Below are 20803 nucleotides of genomic sequence, written 5' to 3'. Positions count from 1 at the left end.
TGGATTACTTTATTGATAAATACCAACACTTTGCGAGTGATATGAGCTGCTTTTAATGTGCCATCAATACACACTCTTATATCCTTAATAAACGTCCTTTGCTTTGAACCATTCAATAAACAAAATTGAAATTCTACCAAACGAAATTCAGAACATGAAATATTCAATTTCATAAAGTCGCGAAACAAGTTCATCAACGATGACGATTTCCCAACCTTATCGCAGTCCACAGAAGCTTTCGCTTGGCTGGTCCTCAATGTCCACCAACCTGCAACAAGGAGGGGACCCATCAATAGTCCTTCGTTTTTTTTTCTCACCACACGCTGCTGTAATCACAACCCCGTTTGACCCCCGGAGGGGAGAAAAACAGACAACCGACCAACCAATCGACCAACCGAGCGACCATCCGTCCAACCGAGTGCGCATCCCGCAAAACCGAGTGAGAAAATTGAAAAAGTTTTTCCACACAGCGATTGAATTTAAGTGGCTACTTTTATTAGTTTCCTTTTAATTACATTTAGTTTTGCGTACAAAAAAAAAAACGCCGCTGCATTCGCAAAACTGGAACAGACACTGCGTCTTATTTAATATTTATCATTTTAATCTGGATTCCTACATAGGTAAGGATCATTGTTGACTACTTCAAAATACTTCAAAAGGTACATAAATAAATAGCAACGAAACAGTAAGCTGGAAACTGTTTTTTTCAAGATTGTTGAAAACAGCAGAGTTCCAAAATTCGCTCATTACCACTTTCAATCACGTAAGTTCACACACTCTCTGCCTCTCCTTGCTTTTTGCTTTCCTCATTGAGGAAAGGCAATAAAATCATTTAAACTTATCGACTCAGAATCAAATTCTGAACAAATGTCTGTGTTCAGTGTCTTGCGAACCTTCGAGGTGAACGGACACTAGAGCTGCGGTATTTTTTACTACCTAAGCTCAGAGTTATTTCAAACAAAATTCACAGTCTTTTTAAAGACTACCTGAGTTACTTTCCAAAATTCTAAACAGTCTTTTCAAGACTAACCCCACCTGAAATTTTGTTGTATTTTACAAACGAAGCCATCTTTTTAAGAGAACTTTGCTTGCAAAATGCGTCAAAACAAAGATAAACGCAAATCTTCTGAAGATTTGGTCGTTACGTCGGTGAAGCGTTTGAACGCTAAATCGGCTAACGGAAACAGAAAAAGAAAACAGCCTCATCCGAGGTCTGATTCTGATTCTGAAAGTGAGGTCAATCCTCCAATTCCATTGGCAAACGGTTTCGGTGTTTTATCCGAAACTGTTGACAAGGATCCTTCTCCTCGTACTGAGCCTTCTGCCGTCGAGAAACGAGTAAAGGCTCCGCCAATTGTAGTGACTTCCGTCTCCGATTTGGCCAGCTTTCGAACGCAACTGAAGAATTGCAAGGAAACTTGCAATTTGAAGGTTTCGTTCCAGCTTGGTCGAAGAGGAGAATGTCGCTTGTTGACGGAATCTTTACAAGATCACCAAACTTTTGTTGGTTATTTGAAAAACCACAAACACAATTTCTACACGTATGAGACCAAGAATGCTCGTCCATTCAAGGCGGTCCTGAAAGGTCTCTCCAACGACTTGTCGGTGGATGAGATCAAAAACGAACTTAAGGTGTTGCTTGGCTTTGCCCCATCCCAAGTAGTACCAATGAAGAAAAAATCAAACGGGAATATTTCTCGCTTTGGTTTGACTTCACAATTTTATCTGATTCATTTCAACAGAAATGAAATCAACAATTTGAAACTTTTGGACAAAGTACAGTTTTTGTTCCATGTACGGGTAAAGTGGGAGCATTTTAAGAAACATGGCGGTAATGGCCAGAATCTGACCCAGTGCCGGCGTTGCCAGGCATTCGGTCACGGTACTGATCATTGCGCCATGGTTCCAAAATGCATAGTTTGCGGGGATTCTTCTCACGACAAGGACAATTGTCCAGTGAAAGAAGTCACCCAGTTTAAATGTGCAAATTGTGGTGGAAATCACAAATCAAATTTCTGGGATTGCCCCATCAGAAAAAAGGTTTTGGATTCTCGTGCTAAGCATCAGCCGAAATCCAAACCGAAATTTTCTCAAAGTCAGGTTGTACCTGCATCTTTAAATCAAACGTTCGTGCTGTCTCACTCGAACAATACCCCTACCGTGGAAAAGTTAGGTAACAGCAATGGCATTTCTTATGCCAACGTCGTTTCGGGTTCGGGTTCTTCCACGAATTTTAAATCCTCTACCAATTTTCAAATTGGGCAGGTACCTCAAATTTCATTTGAAAATTTTTCTGCTGGCAACGCTTTGGGATCTTCTGATCTCGGCGATGTTACGTTTGAAAAAATGACTTTTTTGCAAAACTCACTGTTTGGTTTGATTCAAACAATGAGTAATGCTACATCCATGATGGAAGCAATCCAGATTGGATTAAAATTTGCGAATGATGTTGTTCTTACCCTGAAGTTTAATCATGGATCTAAGTAATTCCATCAATATTATGAATTTTAATGCTCGCTCTTTAAAAGCGAAAGAAAATGAATTTTTCAACTTTTTACGAGTTCATAACGTGCATGTTGCTGTTATAACCGAAACATTTTTAAAAACTGGCACTTATTTAAAAAGTGATCCAGATTATAAAGTTATAACCAATAACAGAATGAATCGAAATGGCGGTGGAGTTGCAATAGTTATCCACCGTAGTATGACTTATAGCACGTTACGTGACTTTAAGTTAAAAGTTATTGAAAGTTTGGGCATTGAACTTGAAACTTCTTTTGGGAAAATTATGATTGCAGCTGCATATTTGCCATTCCAATGCACTGGGGAAAATAAAAATTATTTCAAAGGGGATTTGAATAAACTTACTCGGCATAGATCTCGATTTTTGATTATCGGTGATTTTAATGCCAAACACCAATCTTGGAATAATTCAAAAGTAAATTCCAATGGGAAAATTCTATTCAGAGATTGCACTTCTGGTCTTTATTCGGTTTTATACCCGAATGGGCCAACTTGCTTTTCTTCTGTTAGAAATCCATCAACAATTGATTTGGTTTTGACAAATCAAAGTCAGTATTGTGGTCCTTTAGTGACTCATGCTGATTTTGATTCTGATCACCTTCCAGTAACTTTTTCACTTTCTCATGAAGCAGTTACCAGACCCAATAGTTCTGTGTTTAATTACCACAAAGCTAATTGGGACAGGTATCATCATCATATTGAGAATAATTTAAATCATAATTTTGTTTTAGAAACCAAAGCTGATATTGATTCAGCCTTGGAATCTTTAACTAATGCAATTTTGGATGCAAGGAATATTGCTATTCCTAAAGTCCAAGTCAAATTTGATTCTCCCATTATTGATGACGATCTTCAGCTTTTGATTCGTCTGAAAAATGTTCGCCGAAGACAGTATCAACGCTCTCGTGATCCTGCACTGAAGCGAATTCAAAAAGATTTGCAAAAGGTTATTGACCACAGATTCACTCTCCTGCGAAATGAAAAGTTCGCAAGAGATGTCGAACAAATTAAACCTTATTCCAAACCTTTTTGGAAACTTTCAAAGGTTCTTAAGAAACCTCAAAAACCAATCCCTTCTTTAAAAGATGGTGATAATATTCTATTAACTAATGGGGAGAAAGCTCAAAAACTTGCTCAGCAGTTTGAGAGTGCTCATAATTTCAACTTAAATGTTTTGAGTCCTATTGAAGATCAAATTTCAATAGAATTTCAGAATATTGCTGAACAAGAATTTTCATCAGATGAAGTTTTTAAAACGGATCTGAATGAAATAAAATCTATTATCAAAAAATTTAAAAATATGAAAGCCCCTGGTGAGGATGGCATTTTTTACATTTTAATTAAAAAATTACCTGAAGCAACTTTAAGTAGCTTGGTCAAAATTTGCAACAAATGTTTTGATTTGGCATATTTTCCCAGTAGTTGGAAAAATGCTAAAGTAGTTCCGATTTTGAAACCGGATAAAAATCCTGCTGAAGCCTCAAGCTATCGGCCCATTAGTTTGCTTTCATCTATTAGTAAATTATTCGAAAGAATAATTCTCAATAGAATGATGACGCACATTAATGAAAATTCAATTTTCGCTGATGAGCAGTTTGGATTTCGCCTTGGGCATTCAACTACTCATCAGTTGTTGAGAGTTTCAAATTTGATTCGAAGCAACAAATCTGAGGGCTATTCTACTGGCGCTGCTCTTCTAGACATAGAAAAAGCATTTGACAGTGTTTGGCATAAAGGTTTGATTGCGAAATTAAAAAGGTTTAATTTTCCGATTTATATCGTGAAAATTATCCAAAATTATTTGACGGATCGTACTCTGCAGGTATGTTATCAGAACAGCAAATCTGATCAACTACCTGTACGTGCCGGCGTCCCTCAAGGAAGCATTTTGGGTCCAATTTTATACAATATTTTTACTTCTGACTTGCCTGATTTGCCCCCAGGATGTCAGAAATCACTTTTTGCTGATGATTCAAGCATCTCCGCCAAAGGTAGAAGCCTTCGTGTCATCACAAGAAGATTACAAAAAAGCTTGGATATTTTCAATTCTTATTTGAAAGAATGGAAAATTACTCCAAATGCTGCAAAAACTCAACTTATTATTTTCCCTCACAAACCAAGGGCTGATTTTCTTAAACCAAAAAGTCATCACTTTATAAAGATGAATGAGGTAAATTTAAAGTGGGAGGATAAAGTGAAATATCTTGGACTTGCTTTTGACAAAAACCTTACTTACAAGGATCACATTGAAAGTATCCAGGTTAAATGTAACAAATATATTAAATGTTTGTATCCACTTATAAACAGGAATTCTAGACTTTGTCTCAAGAATAAACTGTTAATTTATAAACAAATTTTCAGACCTGCCATGCTTTATGCTGTGCCGATCTGGACAAGCTGTTGCTTAACCAGGAAGAAAAAACTTCAGAGGATTCAGAACAAAATTCTGAAAATGATTCTGAAACTTCCTCCCTGGTTCAGCACCAGTGAACTTCATCAATTAGCCGAAGTTGACACTTTGGATGTTATGTCCAATAAGATAATTGATGCATTTCGACAAAAATCATTGCAGTCTTCAGCTGCATTGATCCGATCTTTATATAGTTTATAAGTTAGTTTTAAGGTATCCCTTTTTCCTTTTGTACATGTAGGACCTCCTACATTTGAAATCACTGAATAGCGAAAGCTACAATATTTCATGAATAAATGAAAATTGCTAGTATTTAAAATTGAGGTGAAAAGTCATCGATTGTGATTGGACACTCAATAATATTTTAACTGAAAAAAAAAAAAAAAAAAAACAAATGTCTGTGCGTGTGTGAGGATGTTGATCAAAAATATGCACTTGATTTTCTCGGCTTTGGCTGGATGAATTTTGTCCGGATGTGGTCCATTCGGTTCACTTTCAGGTCCTACAGCTTGGTATTGAAAATTGTACAGTTTCATTGAGAAGTTATGATAAAAAAGCTATTTAGACGACTACAATAAAGGGTGATATTCAACATAACCTCAAATGGACGGGTCTGATCGCCACGAAAAAGCCGTGTAGAGGGATGCCATTTCCTCCATAGGCGGTGTCTGTATGTTCTAGACAAAAAGTTGTTGTTGTTGTTTTATTATAGAGGTTTCACACTCCACGTGCATTCGCCTCTTACAAGAAGTCTGTAGGTAGAGGAACTTTACCCTTTCTCAGCCTATTTCCATTATCGGCCTATCAGCACTTTGATCATGAATTAAAGCTTTCATAGAGTGTTTTTGACTGTTCCAATGTAATAAATAGCTCAAACAAAAGTGAGCAAGCAACTCTCCATTGTTGATATATCTGAAAATGTTGATTTAATAGCGGAAAACGGCAAAAGTGATGAGAATTGGTCGAACGGCTTAGAGTGATTAAAATGGGCATATTTCCCCTAGGTTGTTTTGTTTTATTCATAACATATTTTTATTAGGACCTCTTAGGTGCTGTGATCACGTTAGTGCAATCCATAAACCATGTGGACACTTTAAAAAGTGGGGCGGGACTAGGGGGGAGGGAGGGATTTGAATTACTATATAAATGAGAAGAAGGCATCAACCACCTCAAGGTGGATTATGTTACGTTTTTTTTCAAGGTTTTTTTACCGCCTCGAAAAAGATCAGGACACTTGTTTTATTTTTATTCATTGACGTGGTAAGAAATTCTGTACAGTTTAAACTGTAACTTAATACCAAAATTAGATAACAACATGGTATTTTTAACTGATGGTTTGGTAATCTTCTCCAAATTACACATTGTTTTGGTGGGAAGCGTGGTTGCCTCTCACCCCAGTTGGCCTGGGTTTGATTCTAGTCGGTTTCGGTGGCATTTCTCAAGACGTGGGTTAAAAAAACTGTCTTGATATTGTCACTGGTCGGCAGTTGGACTCATAATCCAAAGGTCGTCAGTTCGAATCCCGGGGTAGATGGGAGCTTAGGTGTCCCGGGGTAGATGGGAGCTTAGGTGTCCCGGGGTAGATGGGAGCTTAGGTGTAAACAGACACCTAGTTTCGAGTGAGAATTTCGCAATAGAGAACTCAAAGGTAATGCTGTTGAACGAACATTATTTTTTTGGTATAATTACACTGACTTACAAAAAAAACAGGGCTAAGTAACTGGACTAATTATCCATACAAACTTTGGAGAAAAATCATTCGGCCCTGTCTAAATATTTTTGAAAAATTCAAAGTGCACGTTTTTCTGGGACCCCAAGGTTCATGCTTCCCCTCGAGTTGAGTCTGCGCAGAAATTTTGTTTGTCGGTGTTATCATTGTTTCAATAGAACCAAACTGTAAACAACACAAAAAATCATTCCATGTTTATGAACAGTGTGATATTATTATGATTTTTTACATAATTCTCAAGTAATTTTCACTGTGTAATCCTGTCCACCTACAAAATTCCCCCTACACACAAAAAATAACAAATCATTACCAACTAAACCGAGCTCCGGTGTGGAGCACCGTGGTCGTGAAAGGAGAAATAAAACAAGATCATGTTTTCGGAAATTGCTCAATTTAATACCTCTCTCGTGTGCGCTCGGGCTACCACTTCTGGCAATAATGTAAGCAAGCATCCCCCTCATTCACACCGATCTCGTGATGTTGGTCACCCACACTTTTTGGTGTGACTTGTCGAGCCTGCTGGCAGCAGGTGGGGGTGGCGGTAGCAGCACCCACTTACCCACTCCGTCACCACGGCCAATTCATTGCCCGGGACAGATTGCCATAATAAAGCGAGTGACTTTTGTGTTGTTTCGTTTCTCGAGATTTGGCACTTTATCATCCGTAGATTCATCTCGTGGATTGCGGTGGTTGGTTACCTTTCCAGGTGTTTTGGCTGAGCTCTTTGAATGAGGTACCGAAAGTATGTAAGCACCGGTGTTGTTGGCGTTGTTTGACTGGCTGTGAATTTACGCTTAAGCTTCGGTGACAATGGGAGGATTTAAGTCGAATGTAATTGATTGTCGGTGAACGTGTGCACACGATCCATGTTGCAAATATATCCACTTTACATAGTGATATGAAATATGATTTTATTCAAATTAAGCTGCATTATTAGCTGTATGGTTTTATAGCAAATCTCTACGCTCTCGCATTTTTTTAAGTTTTTTATTGTGTTAATGCATCTCGACAGTAGGTGTTTAACTTGAGATAAGTTTATCAGATCTTCAAACAATCTCATAGCGATGGTTCTATAATTTCCCATTCAACAGTGGTTTGCATGTAAGTTAATCTCAAAAATTTCGCATTTTTGAGATTTTTTCATGAAAGTTATGTATTTTTTTTTTTAAGTCTCCATACAATGTTCAGGACTTGTCATACAAAATGAGCATGTAAATTTACGAATAAATGTAGAAAATGACCTAACTTTTATGGAAAGTGCAACGTTTTCAAAATTCGAATTTTCAAAAAATGTATTTTTTTTGCGATTTGAAGTGATTGTGCTATCTTGTCGCTTTTTTACGTATCGAGAAAAACGTGTTTTAATGTTTGATCTAAAATAAACCATATTTAGAGCACAACCGCTCTGTGACCCGATGATTGGTTGCCAGAGTTCTGAGTCGTAATCGAAAATGTGAACAGTGCCCGAACTTCAGGGTTTTTTTTTTTATTTTATACCTCAGGATTGAAATCGAGTTTCGAGGATCCGTGAAGGTCAAAAGGGAAGTCAAAGAATACTGCACATTATAGCGTCTTTAACTTAATTTAGCCCAAAATTTACGTGCAGCAAGATTGGGTCGCTACGATATGCATTTGAATACTTCTGAGCACTTATCATGAATATTTGAACATGCTGTTTAAGAAGTTCTTGTAATACCTATTTTTTCATCGTTTCTTTTTATATGGTATATAAAGTTGTATTAGCCGGGACTCGTGGTGTAGGGGTAAGCGTAGTTGCCTCTCACCCAGTCTGCCTGGGTTCGATCCCAGAAGGTCCCGGTGGCAAATTTTGAGACGAGATTTGTCTGATCACGCCTTCCGTCGGACGGGGAAATAATTGTTGGCCCCGGTCTAACCTAGAAGTTAGGTCTTTAGCTCAGTCCAGGTGTAGGAGTCGTCTCCCTGGTTCCTGCCTCTGTGGAGTCGCTTGTAGACAGTTGGACTAACAATCCAAAGGTCGTCAGTTCGAATCCCGGGATGGATGGAAGCTTAGGTGTAAAAACAGGTTTGCAATTGGCTCAACAATCAAGCCTTCGAACACCTAGTTTCTAGTAGGAATCTCGCAATCGAGAACGCCAAGGCAATGCTGTAGAGCGAATAATTTGATTTTTGATTTTGAAACTTGTATTACTGACTTTGTTTGTCAATAAAACTGACAGAATCATATTCCTCTTTTCGTTTCAGCTAAAGTGTGTAAAGTGTACAGCAAGTTTTGCACTAAAAATAAAATCAAACTTCAGTTCCTACTTCAAGACAAACGAAGATATGCATAAAAAAGCCAATTCAGAACTTACTTGTGAGAGTCGTAAAATGTGGTATAATCGATTGGTTTGCAGTGAAGGTAACGTTTAATGGTGAGACAGAGAAAAAGAAGAAAGAAAACTTTCTCCCCTATAACCCTCACCTCAATGGAAATTTCTACTGCCATCAAAAAGCTTCAAAGTGATAGTGTTGTGAATCTTTCTCAAAATGAAACAAAAGTTTACAATAGTTCCTAAACAAATTTAAAGAGCTTGCAAGTGAATCTGGTTAAGTTGCATTTATATTTAAACTCAGTTTAAGTGAGCCTACGAGAAGAACTGATTTCGCACGGTGAACCGCCGCAAGTTTCGCTAGGCCACGTGTTCGGTGGTGATGATGCCGCCGTGTTACTTCCGAGTGTCCTGGCGAACGCAACGGCCGCAAAAACGACGACCCCGGGACTACTGAGCGCACTCAGTGAAACCGTTGCAGCCGGCTACTTGAGCGTAACGGGCGGTGTAGACCACGAGCAGCAACAGCCCGGATCATCCGTGACGGATGGCATCACGACCGCTGCAGACTTGGGCAGCAGAATCGGTCGATTGGTGTTGAACGCCAGTGTCACCACCGGCCAGGGCTTTGAAGATGAGTTCTTCAATGGCAGTGGCAGCAGCAGCACCAGCAGCTTCAACGAGTCACTCAACGACATGCCACAGATTCCGGAGTACATCCGGGCGACCTCGATGGTGTTCTGCATTATCATCATGTGTTTGGGTGTCATCGGAAACATTATGGTACGATATTGGCGAATGCTTTCATCAGCAAATGCCATTTAAATGACAATCCATTATCTTTCTACCTCCAGGTGCCCATTGTCATCCTCAAGACGAAAGACATGCGCAACTCGACCAATATCTTCCTAACGAACCTAAGTATCGCGGATCTGCTGGTGCTGCTCGTCTGTACGCCAACGGTTCTGGTGGAAGTAAACTCACCACCCGAAGTATGGGTGCTGGGAGAGGAAATGTGTAAGTTGTGTAGAAAAAAAACTAATTATCACAGTCACTTGTTAAATGGACGCCAACCCACCAAACCGCGCACATTATCACTATCGCTGGCAGGCGACCTTAATTGCATGCAATTTATTTGAAAACAATTCTATTCATCGCGGCTGACAGCGAACAAGAAGGTTACTTCAGGGCACGGCTGAGGAACCACCAAGCGCGGTTCATTTCGCCAGTAATTACCGAAAATTGTCCACATTCCAAACGACAAACTTTAATTAACGCGAACGCCTCATCTCGGTGAAAAGGCAAATCGTAATCGACACTCCGGGAGCAATTCCGGCGCTGACTTGAGTTACTCTCCCCTTCAAACAAAGTGTTGAGCTTAAGAGAAGCAATGTCAAAATACCTCTGTATTGAAATTTAATGTGTTTTGCTTGAACCATAGACGGTACAGTGGGCTCCGCTGGGAAAGGTCTCCTCTTGCGACAAATTCGACGGGTGGATGGGTTTGGCTCGGGCAGGAACCGGTTTGAAGCGAAATGCTTGCGAAAACTTCATAAGCCCAACCACCGCCAGTGTCAGCTGATATTGGTTGGGTGAACTGTTGATTGGAGTTGAAAAATTTAATTTCATTCTAATTATGAAATCATACTGGTTGGTGTCGTATCTCGTATCGTATTCGCTATGAACGGGGTTGTAACTACTGCTTATATCAACTAATTTACTTTGGCTGGTATGAACGAATATTTTATCGAAATTCAAATATGGGTTTTGAACAGTTAGTAATTCGCTAATCGCTTGTCTCGACAATCCTACTTTATCACAATACTACCCTGGTCCATTTTCAATATTTAATGACAGTAAACGACAAGGAGCGAACAGTTTCATATTTTGGCCCTCATATTTGTTTACTTTGAAAAGGCTTTTACCTGGGATGGGATAAATAAAGAGAAAAAAACCTATTGTCAAACTAAACCACTTTCAACATGGCCGCTTCTGTCAACCTAAACCAGTCTTTTCTTATGAGGAGAAAATGAGAAGTATTGTAATTTGAGTTGAAAAAAAAATAAAACAATTGCAAATTGCATTGATAGATTGATTAAAATATTTTCAATTGAAAGGCATTTATTTCTATCGTACACCGAATGTTGACTTATCAGCATTTTCATTTTAAAAAACTAACTTAATCCACCTATGTGGTTGGTGCCTTCCTCACTTTTTACCAACATTTGGTGATATGATGGGTTTGGACACCAATTGGGTACTTAAGCCCTATGTCAAATTTTATGTACAACGGTAAAAAACAAGATTAAAAACCATTTCTGATCACTTTTTTTCATTTTAATGCAAAATTTTTTTTTGACTAGACAACATTTTTTCGATGGATCAACTATGGTCCCCTTGGAACGAGCTGTCAAGTAGGAGCTTTTCTGTCAAGAAGGACCGTGAGGTTAATTTTTCAAAATTGATTTAAAAATCTATTTTAAACTCTGTGTGGTCGTACAAAGGGTCATTGTACTCAGAAAAATAAGCTTTATCGCTGTAAACAATAATATCAGCAATCTAAGCTTCATTTTAGGACCCAATTCCATCTATTTCTCAATAAAAAAAAAATACACAAATGTCACTTAAGCGGTCATAACTTGAGACTGAGCGTTGCCAGATCTTCAAACTCAACCAACGATGGGTCGGATGATGGATCCGGACATAGTTTACATACATTTAAGTGAGATCCGGCTTCAAAAAAGTACATAAATATCACTTAAGTGGTCATATCTCGAGACAGGGTTGCCAGATCTTCAATGTTTTGGACTCATTGGAAAGGTCTTTTGATTACCTAACCAACGATGGGTCGGATGATAGATCCGGACATAGTTTTCATATAGATAACTGAGATCCGGCATCAAAATTCCAGCACCTGATTCGCAACTCTGACACTTTTTTATACGTAACTTTTGAACTACTTATCGGATCTTCAAACAATTCAATAGTGCAGTATGGGGCACCAAAACAAATCGAATGCAACTTGTTTGACTCAAATCGGATCAGCCAGTGCCGAGAAAACTTGGCAAGAATTTTGAGCACCAAAGTGAATACGCACACACATACACACACACACACAGACATTTGTTCAGTTTTCGATTCTGAGTCGATAGGTATACATGAATATAGGTCTACGAGCTGTTTTTCTAAAGTTCATTTTTCGAGCAGGATTATAGCCTGTGCTTCCCGTGAAATTAAAATGTGGCGTGACGAATCAACATCGTAGAACTGGATTTAAAAACCAAACAAAAATAATGGCCACAGTTTAGCGTCGTCGGTTTAGCCTATTAAATTTTTTCGCACTTTTTCATTTCAACACGTTGCCACAAATGAAAAACAAACTTTTTGCTGTTTGAAGTGAATGAATTGGTACAAATTTTAATTTTTGCCAGCCATTTCTTTCGATTCTGACACCTTAGGGCGTGCGACCTATGGGATGTTAACTTTTGCACTAACAACATTACTTGAGTAAAAATTGCCGTTGAATTCGCTTTGTAAATGCCGGCCCCGATACTCTTCAAGTGTTTTCCTCTTTGGGGAACTGGGAAAGATTTATTTACTTTCTTTGCGTAACGGGTCACTTTTACTCGTCGTGATCGTATCGTATCATTTACCTCGAGCGTGACCTCGAGTCATCTTCGATTTGCCAACCATTTCTAGTGATTTGTATCCGGCAGCTTCTTATGAACGGATCCACCGTAAAACGATGGAACATAAACTCAGGATTCTCCTCCCACGTTCAACCGCAAATTTTAACAGCCAAATTAAAAAAAAAAATCTGCGAGGAAAAACTAAACAACATTTCAACCAAAGAAAAAGTCATCCGCATGCTTGAGCACTGAGTTGAAAAACATCATCAAGAAAATTTGAATTGTCAAGCTATCTGAATCACACATTGCTTGATATTTGAATTCGAACACGAATTTTCTTGCAAAAAAACAGAAGAAGAATACAAACGTAAACACTCAAAAAGAAGACTCTATCCAGCCGTCCCGTCCCAGGCTGTTACATTTGAACGTAAGTTCACATAAACTTGTCCAATGCGCAAATGTTCATTTTGGGCTCTATAACAGATTTTAACATCACTTTTTCTCAAAACCCTAACATGAAGATGAAAGAATTTTTGTTGGGTTAACTCTCATGTTTTGGTATACTATTTATTTCTTCATTTTACTGGTATTTATCTCTACTGATAGTATCTAAATGGTTCCAATCGAATGAAAACAACGATAGCTCGTCCAAATGAATAAATCACCCAATTCAATGTAGCAATCTTATCAACATGAAATTGATTTATCAATCTAGTTCTGCTGGCTGATAACATCGAAATTAAGAGGGATATCTATTTTTTCCATTTGTGATCCACACTCACACAAAAAGTCGAAAAAGACAAAGCAAAATCCCGCTTTCTTTGTACAAATTTCAGGTACCATACATTTAATATTTTTTTATCTTCACCCAAAACTCAAAGCCAGCGACGTACGTTTTTAAGCAACACACAAATTGATAAAATTTTATCGGTCATAAAAAAATGGGCACAATGCATGATGTGCTCGCTTTTATGCCGGTTTATAATTTATCGTTGTTCAATATGGTGCAGTATGTCACGGTGCCACCGTCTCGCAACGATATGGGGTGGGAGGAAATTTACTACGAATATGGTATAGAATGAGCTTTTCCTTCCTTCCTTCTTGCCTGTCAAGCCAGTTGAAGTCAGCCAGACCAGTTGGTCACGCAGCGATAAGCTCGCGAGCGCGAGTTGCGAGCCGTCGAGGAGGAGGCGCATTCTTCCTCTTTTGTTGTCTGCGCCGGTTCATTAGCGTAAACAACAGGTATTAATTGGGCAATGTTCTGTGTGTCAAATTTGACGGCAGGAAACAAAACACAGACACTTTTGGGTCGCGGTGGATCCATTTCCAGCCTAGACTTGAGAGGCGAGTATTGCTTCACTTGTTTTGACTCATCTGATGTGCTTTTGATTTATGATAGGTAAAGGTTTCAATAGAAACAATAGTGTGTGTGTGTGTGTGTGTGCAACCAACCAAACGGGACCACGCGGTCACTTCTTACAAATTGAGTTGTTTCCATGTATTTTTAGATCTACATTCTATACATGCAAATAACTCGCATAGGCATTTGGAAGGTGTTAGCTCTGCCGAGCTTCGGTGACCCATTTCTACGCTGGCGCTGGAGCGCGAGGTACTTCAGCTTTATCGACAAGCCCCGCCCTGAAGAACGTTTGCACCAATCGGATTCAAACGTTATTTAGAACTTCCGAACCCTTGTCAAGGACAAGGACCCAGCGCGTATATAGTTGATAGCAACAGTATTCCTAATTCCATCCATAGCTCACCAAGCCGTGTTGGCCTAGCGGTTAGCATTTTTGCTTACCAATCCAAAGGACGGGGGATAGAACCCCAACTCGAGCGAGTTTGATTTTTCGTTCATGTTAAGAGTTTCAAGATTTATAATTCCTATACTTTCTCGTTGGGAGCAGATGGGAATCGAACCCAGGACCATTCGCTTACAAAGCGAACACCGTGACCAGTCAGCCACGGCCGCTCCCCAGGTTTCAATAGAAACAATAGTTTGATAATTTTCTTTAAGATAAAAAGTTTCTGACACACAACTAGCATTTATGAACGGATTGATTACCAGAGAAACTTGCTGACTATGAATTATTTTCTTGTATTTAAAATTGTTAAAATAGATTTGAACAAAAACATAGCACACTACAAAAAATAATTAAATTAATATCAAGTTTCGCGCTAACTATAAACAGGAAATTGAATAAGAAGTCTCATTGCTCAAAATTGACTTCAGCGTTTTTTTTTGCAAAAAAAATTGTAATTATCGATTAAGACAGTATTATTTAATGTAATCAACGATTTCAAACATTCATTGCTAAAAATACGTTACGAGTAAACCACGTGCTCTCATTTCTTATATTTTATATTAAAACATTGTTTGTACAATTCAAAACAAATTTGTTGTTCGTCAATAAATCGTGCTTCGCGCATTTTTCTAGAGGCTGTATTTAAATTGGATTATGAACGTTAATTTCTTCTGAAAAATATGGCTCTCTATCAAGGTATTATCATAATCCTTACAAATTGGCAACGTTTGCGTTTGATTTCAATAGCATTAGCCGCCCCAAATAAAGCTTTACATGGCACAAATAGACCAATCACCCCCGCACCCGAACTACCTCCACGCCATTTGGGAACGTTTTTAAGGTGGACTTGATTCAGGTCACCACCGCCTCGTGGGAGTGCGCGGATCTCAGCCGCGGCCATCGCTAACGAGCGAGCTTTAAATATTGAACCCAGGTAAACATCATCGCCGTATTGGATCTCACTGACTGTTAAAATAAACCATAATTCAGTGCCCCGGAAAGGGGAGGGTTTAAACTTGTGTGTGTGATAAATTTGGACTTTGTTGTCTAAATTGCTAAACTGAGCGCGCGCGTGCTTGGAGAGGCGCCGATAACTAATTTGGGGCCCGAATTCAAACCCATTCTTGTCAAGTGCACTCTGTTGCATAACAATTGAAGTTGACATTTTATTAAAAATAAAATAAATCATTTTTGGCACTCGGCTGTAAATTTTGTTGGCACATTTCATTTTATGGGAAATTTGGCATACTTTTCGGATCTGCAATAACTCAGATGGGTCATTTTTCATCTTCAACATTGTTTTCATTTTAAAATTTCCTGTTTTTTGTAGTTTTGCAGGGTTATTTTTTAAAGGGTTCTACAGAGTTGTGAAGCAGACTATTACAAAAAAAAATATGTAGAAACAGGTTTGCTTGTTACCATCACGAGTCGTCGTGAATTTAGGAAAACAATTAAAAAGTTACTTTTTTGTTTCTTTTTGTTTCGTCGTTCGTGTCTGACGACCAACTTTTTCAAAACTTTTTTCGTAAAATCGTGAAAACTCGTTTGGTTGCGAGGAAACCTTTTATGTTTATACCTACATTTTTTCTTGTAATGGTCTGCTCTACAACTTTTTACAACCTTGTGAAGTGAAAAATGTAGTTCTAAATGAAAAAAAAATGACTTTTCTAGGCTATTGCAGATTCGAAAAAAACACTAAATATCCATTGAAATGACAGATCCAATTTTTTTGTACAGTTTAGAAACGAAATATCACCAACATTCCTTCCGTTCCCCAGGATAGCTTGGACCCGGCGAGGACCCCCTTATGCCCTAGGTAGTATTACACACTCATCAAAAGATGAAGACATGGAATCTCCCGTTTTGAATAATTGTTCCGGATGAGGGTCTAACACAACTACACCAAACAGTGGGATAAGCGTTGTGTCTATTTCCGAATGTTCAAAAATGGAAAGGGTCGTACAGCCCCTCCGTCACGAGATATCGAAAAATAAGGCTCGGATTCGTGATCAGGGACACAAATCGAAGAGGGGTTGGTGCAACTTTTTCCGATTTCGTGTGAGTTGGCGGTGAATTACCCCTATTGATTTAAGTGTCAAGTGGCGATACTAAATTTTACTCAAAATTACGATTTCAGCGAAATCATGTTAAAATGTCCAAACAACTGAGTTTAAAACAGTTCATTTGCGGTGGTGTCACTTTACGTCACCACGGTGTGGCCAAAAATATGAGTCACTTATCACCGTGTTTCCAGTCGAATAACCCACTAAATATGGCGAGACGGGCGCTGATTGACGACGACACAAAGTGCCTACAACGCGCAGCCGGAAGGCGTTCATAAATTACGAAATGTTTCTTGGGGGTGGTAGATATTTGGTGTGAAATGTGGTAATTGGACTGTTTATCTCAGTGTGCGCATGAATAATTTAAAAATAAATCTGTGACGGATTTCGTGGATTCTCTTCCCCCGTCCAAAATATATTGGCAGGGGCGTGAAAATTGAATCGTTAACGGTCCTCGACGCACTTTGGTCATCTTGACACTCCGGTGGCTGCTTCGCGTTGCCACATTTGGCACAAGACGGCCTTTGGAGGACGCTCGCTGGGGCAGCTTTTATGGATACCCAAATTACTGGCTGAAAAGAAGCCAGTTGCAAATGATAGTAGCTTAAATAAATTACAATTAGCATCATTAGCGCCACACCGCGGTGGAGCCCAACTTAACCTCTTGGCTCGTCGTACTCGGAGGGTCCGTCAACAGGTCGATCGCTGGAGAGGAAGCGGTTTTATTGGGTGCGTAGGAGAGCGAGTACAAGTCTCGAGGATTACCGAAATTGTGGGCATAAAATTGAGCGAATGGTGGTAAACAGATCCATAAAGTCGCGCTGAGCTGAGCCCAAAAGCAGGCGACAAAAACGACGACGACGATGATGATGGCGAAGAGATACGCGCCGAAAATCTGTCTGATTGACTTCTTTGAGCCTGGAAAGAGTAATGAATGGGGGCACGCTTTAAGGAATTTAACCAAGTATGGATCATAATAATAAGATTGTGTCGACAAAACGGATCATAATTTATGATAAACAAGCTGTCAGTCAGGGGTACTCAAGGCGTGGATTGAAATTGAAAATTAATCGATAAAAATAATAAACAAGACGAACTTTGCAGAATGATTTTACATAAAATTCACTTGTCCAATTATTTTGACTCAAACTATTCTTTTCATGTTTGGTCAAAAACCATCAACTGTTATGTGGAACCAACTGACCGCAGGAACCCCTTAAAGTTTATATTTGAAGTTTCACCCAAATGTATGGAGAAAAGCAACTGTTTCAAATTTCATTTTACGAATAAAAAAAACCATTATATAATTTGGACCACCATAAATTATGGTGTCTTCGAGAAAGTTGTTTTAAATTGAATGAAAACTTTATATCTATTTGTCTACCTCCAATGAAGAAAAAATAATAATAAAACAAATAAATAATATCTGCAAGAACAGGACAATGTCTCAAAGTTCCTTCTTCATACATGTTGACGATTTTCCCATTAAAACTTCAAGGGCTTAGAGGAAGGGGTTCCCGTGTTTAGATCAAGCACACATGTTTATTCAATCTTTGATTTTTCAGGCAAATTTGTTCCTTATTTAGGACATGACCTAAAAGCCTACAAGGTTTTGAAAAGAAATAAAAATGTTCATGTATTTATAACAAAGATTGCCCAAGTTAACAATTGAATAAAAAAATTTAATGCTAGGTTCGTTCAGCCATTTCTGAAAACTAAAATACAGTGTGATTCGATCTGACTTTGATTGAATGAAAAGTGTACTACTGAATTCAGTTTTGGTTGAGCTGTGTAATTGGTAATACTCAATTAGGTCATCCATAATATTTTCTTCAAGACTGGAAACGATGACCACGATGAGTGATTTAATCGTTTCGCCCATACACAACAAACCAACCGGAGAATCTGCACGTCAAGTGAATTAATTGAGCTAAAATGCATCTCGCTAATTTCTTCAGCCTCTCATCACTTGAGCGAGGGGAGTAAAACTGATGGTTATTTGGCACGAATCTTGTGTGCATGCTAATTAGCACCCAACCGAGTGAGTGTGGCGTCATTGCTTCCATACCTGCTACCGTCCTCATCGTGGGTTCACTTCCATTTTGCGCTTTCAATAACCGAAGGACTTTGATTACCGGACAAATTAAATTACGGCCGCCGCCGCCACCATGCCGAGGCGCAAACGTTGCCAACAAGTGGTCGATGTTAATAAACCTCGTCACTGCTGGCCAACGTTGGCAACCAGAAAGCTGAAGTCCGTCATTCACACTGGTTTTTGGTTCGGATTCCGGAGATGCAAATCCGCAATGGAAGTAGCAGGGGCGGTTGGACCAAGACCAAGCGTGCTACCACACGCTACCACAAATGAGACCCCCGACCGATGAACCATCCAGGCTGAAGTTGAGCAATAATGCACCTCCGGTTGTGATAGGCAATGAGGGGTAAAATAGGTTTCTATCGAAAACAATTTGCATTTTATGACATTTTATCTTACAGGATCAAAATCTGAATCTGAAATCTGAAAAAGTGAAGTTCGGATTCCCTACAACAGAAGTCACAAACAAAGCTCATACTTTTCTACCAATTCGGTTGCCATTTATACTTGTTGTAAATGTCATGCTAATATTTTTTTGTTAGCAAAAATAGAAAAACAAACAATTTTCAAAATGGTTATTACCAAGACACTGAAAAAACGTAAAAAATTGCTGTATTCACAAAAAAAAATATTACTAAAGAGTGAGGCTCACATTTCGATAATCTGCATATTTTTAAATCTTGAATCAAGTTGATAACATAACCGACCCACCCCATGGCCTAACTCACACCTCTCTCTAACTACCCTCGGAGCTCGTGAGAGATGGCCATGCTGAATAGTCTATAACAGCGGGCGTAAATAACGGCTTATAGAAATAAATTTTATTGCAGTCCATTAATCCAACAGCGAGCATGAGCCGGGTCGGGCTGAGAGTGGCCAGAAAAATTATGCACTTGTTGCACTCTGGCTGCTGCAGCATGCAAGAAAAATGACAAATATTTATCTGTCGCCTTCTCTTGTTGGACAACTTTTGTGTACGGGGGAAGCTTTTTATATTGAGATAATTTGTTGATTAAAGATTTTCAACCTATTATAACCTTTACTAAACTAATTTCAAATTTGCATAGGAACAAGGAGGGAAAAGTAACAACATACGTCATTACGTGAAGGAAGTTCAGAAATCAACCGACTGTAGTGGCCACTTCAAAAGTGAATAACATCACAATTCGCCAGAAACACACGCAACGACCTACGGCAAGAGCAACAGATTCAACACACATGTTCATAAGGATTTAAGCGTGAGTTGTTGCAGAAGTCAACAAACACTTTACTGCAATGTTTTTGTTTCGATGCACCAGCATCCGTAGCCGTCACGTGTCGCGTGAAGCCAATGTTGCACTCTGCCAAGATGTGGTGTATCTGTGCAATGCTGTGTGTTTTTATTCATGTTTACTTGCGATCGGACGATGTACCTCCCACCGCACCGTCAGTTGGACTGCATTCGGTGGAATCTGTTTGGGTGGGTGCTTGAATGAATGTAGCAATAGTATTATTTTTTCCTCTTTATATCTTTCTTGTTGTATTGTATAATGGAGTTATTTCAAAACGTCCGAAAAAGTAGCAGCCAGATCATCAAACTTTGTGAAAAGGAATTCAAAAAACATATCTACTGATGCACAAACAAATAGTTACGAAAGATATTTCCATTCAATTGTGTAACATTCGGTCTTGAAAAGTTCGACAAATTATTTAAATAGACGATATTTAATGACAGGGTTGCCAAGTTTACAAAGTTGTTGAATCGATGGAAAGGTTTTTGTAATTTCTTTACATTAATTTTGGTAGTAATTTTTATCAAATTCACGACAGAATCACAACCGACGTTGTGTTTCTTGCCTCTTAATTCTAATCTTTTCACAGTCTTCTCGGAGACCCCTTTTAATAAATATATATCGACTCAGAAATGAAAACTTACGAAATTGACATGTTCGTGCTATTTTGTCACATCCGCCATTTCGGCGTCCCGACAAAATGCGTTTGGCAATAAAAAAAAAAAAACACAATAAAAAACTAAAACAAACACGTTTTGTTTGGCTAACCGATTCTACATGAACCGTACATGCACGTGTGTCATAACGGCTATGGTTAAAAATCAAGATGTTGTCGCACTTGAAATTGCAAGGTGTGGCAAGATAGCGCGATTTGATTGGGCAGACTAAAGCTGTACAACTTGATCCAGATAAGTTATGAGCGATTTAAAATAGTTTTTGCCTAACTCACCTTACTGAGGAAAGGCTATAAAATCACTCGAAAATAAA

At 38.8% G+C, this 20803-nt stretch overlaps 1 protein-coding gene across 1 annotated transcript in view; it reads left to right on the top strand.

Annotated features, from left to right (window-relative positions):
• The window catches only part of LOC120421097 (QRFP-like peptide receptor), a 47387-nt gene that overhangs the window by 18102 nt on the left and 8482 nt on the right, over positions 1-20803 (top strand). Inside the window, exons 2-3 of the mRNA XM_052706306.1 lie at positions 8886-9736; positions 9808-9970. Of these exons, the coding sequence (XP_052562266.1) occupies positions 9650-9736; positions 9808-9970 (250 nt within the window). The 5' untranslated portion in view covers positions 8886-9649. The remainder of the gene's footprint in view (positions 1-8885; positions 9737-9807; positions 9971-20803) is intronic.

This window comes from Culex pipiens, chromosome 1 (genome assembly GCF_016801865.2).
Source record: "Culex pipiens pallens isolate TS chromosome 1, TS_CPP_V2, whole genome shotgun sequence".
Taxonomy (NCBI): Eukaryota; Metazoa; Arthropoda; class Insecta; order Diptera; family Culicidae; genus Culex; species Culex pipiens.
This window is presented reverse-complemented; position numbering and strand designations above follow the sequence as displayed.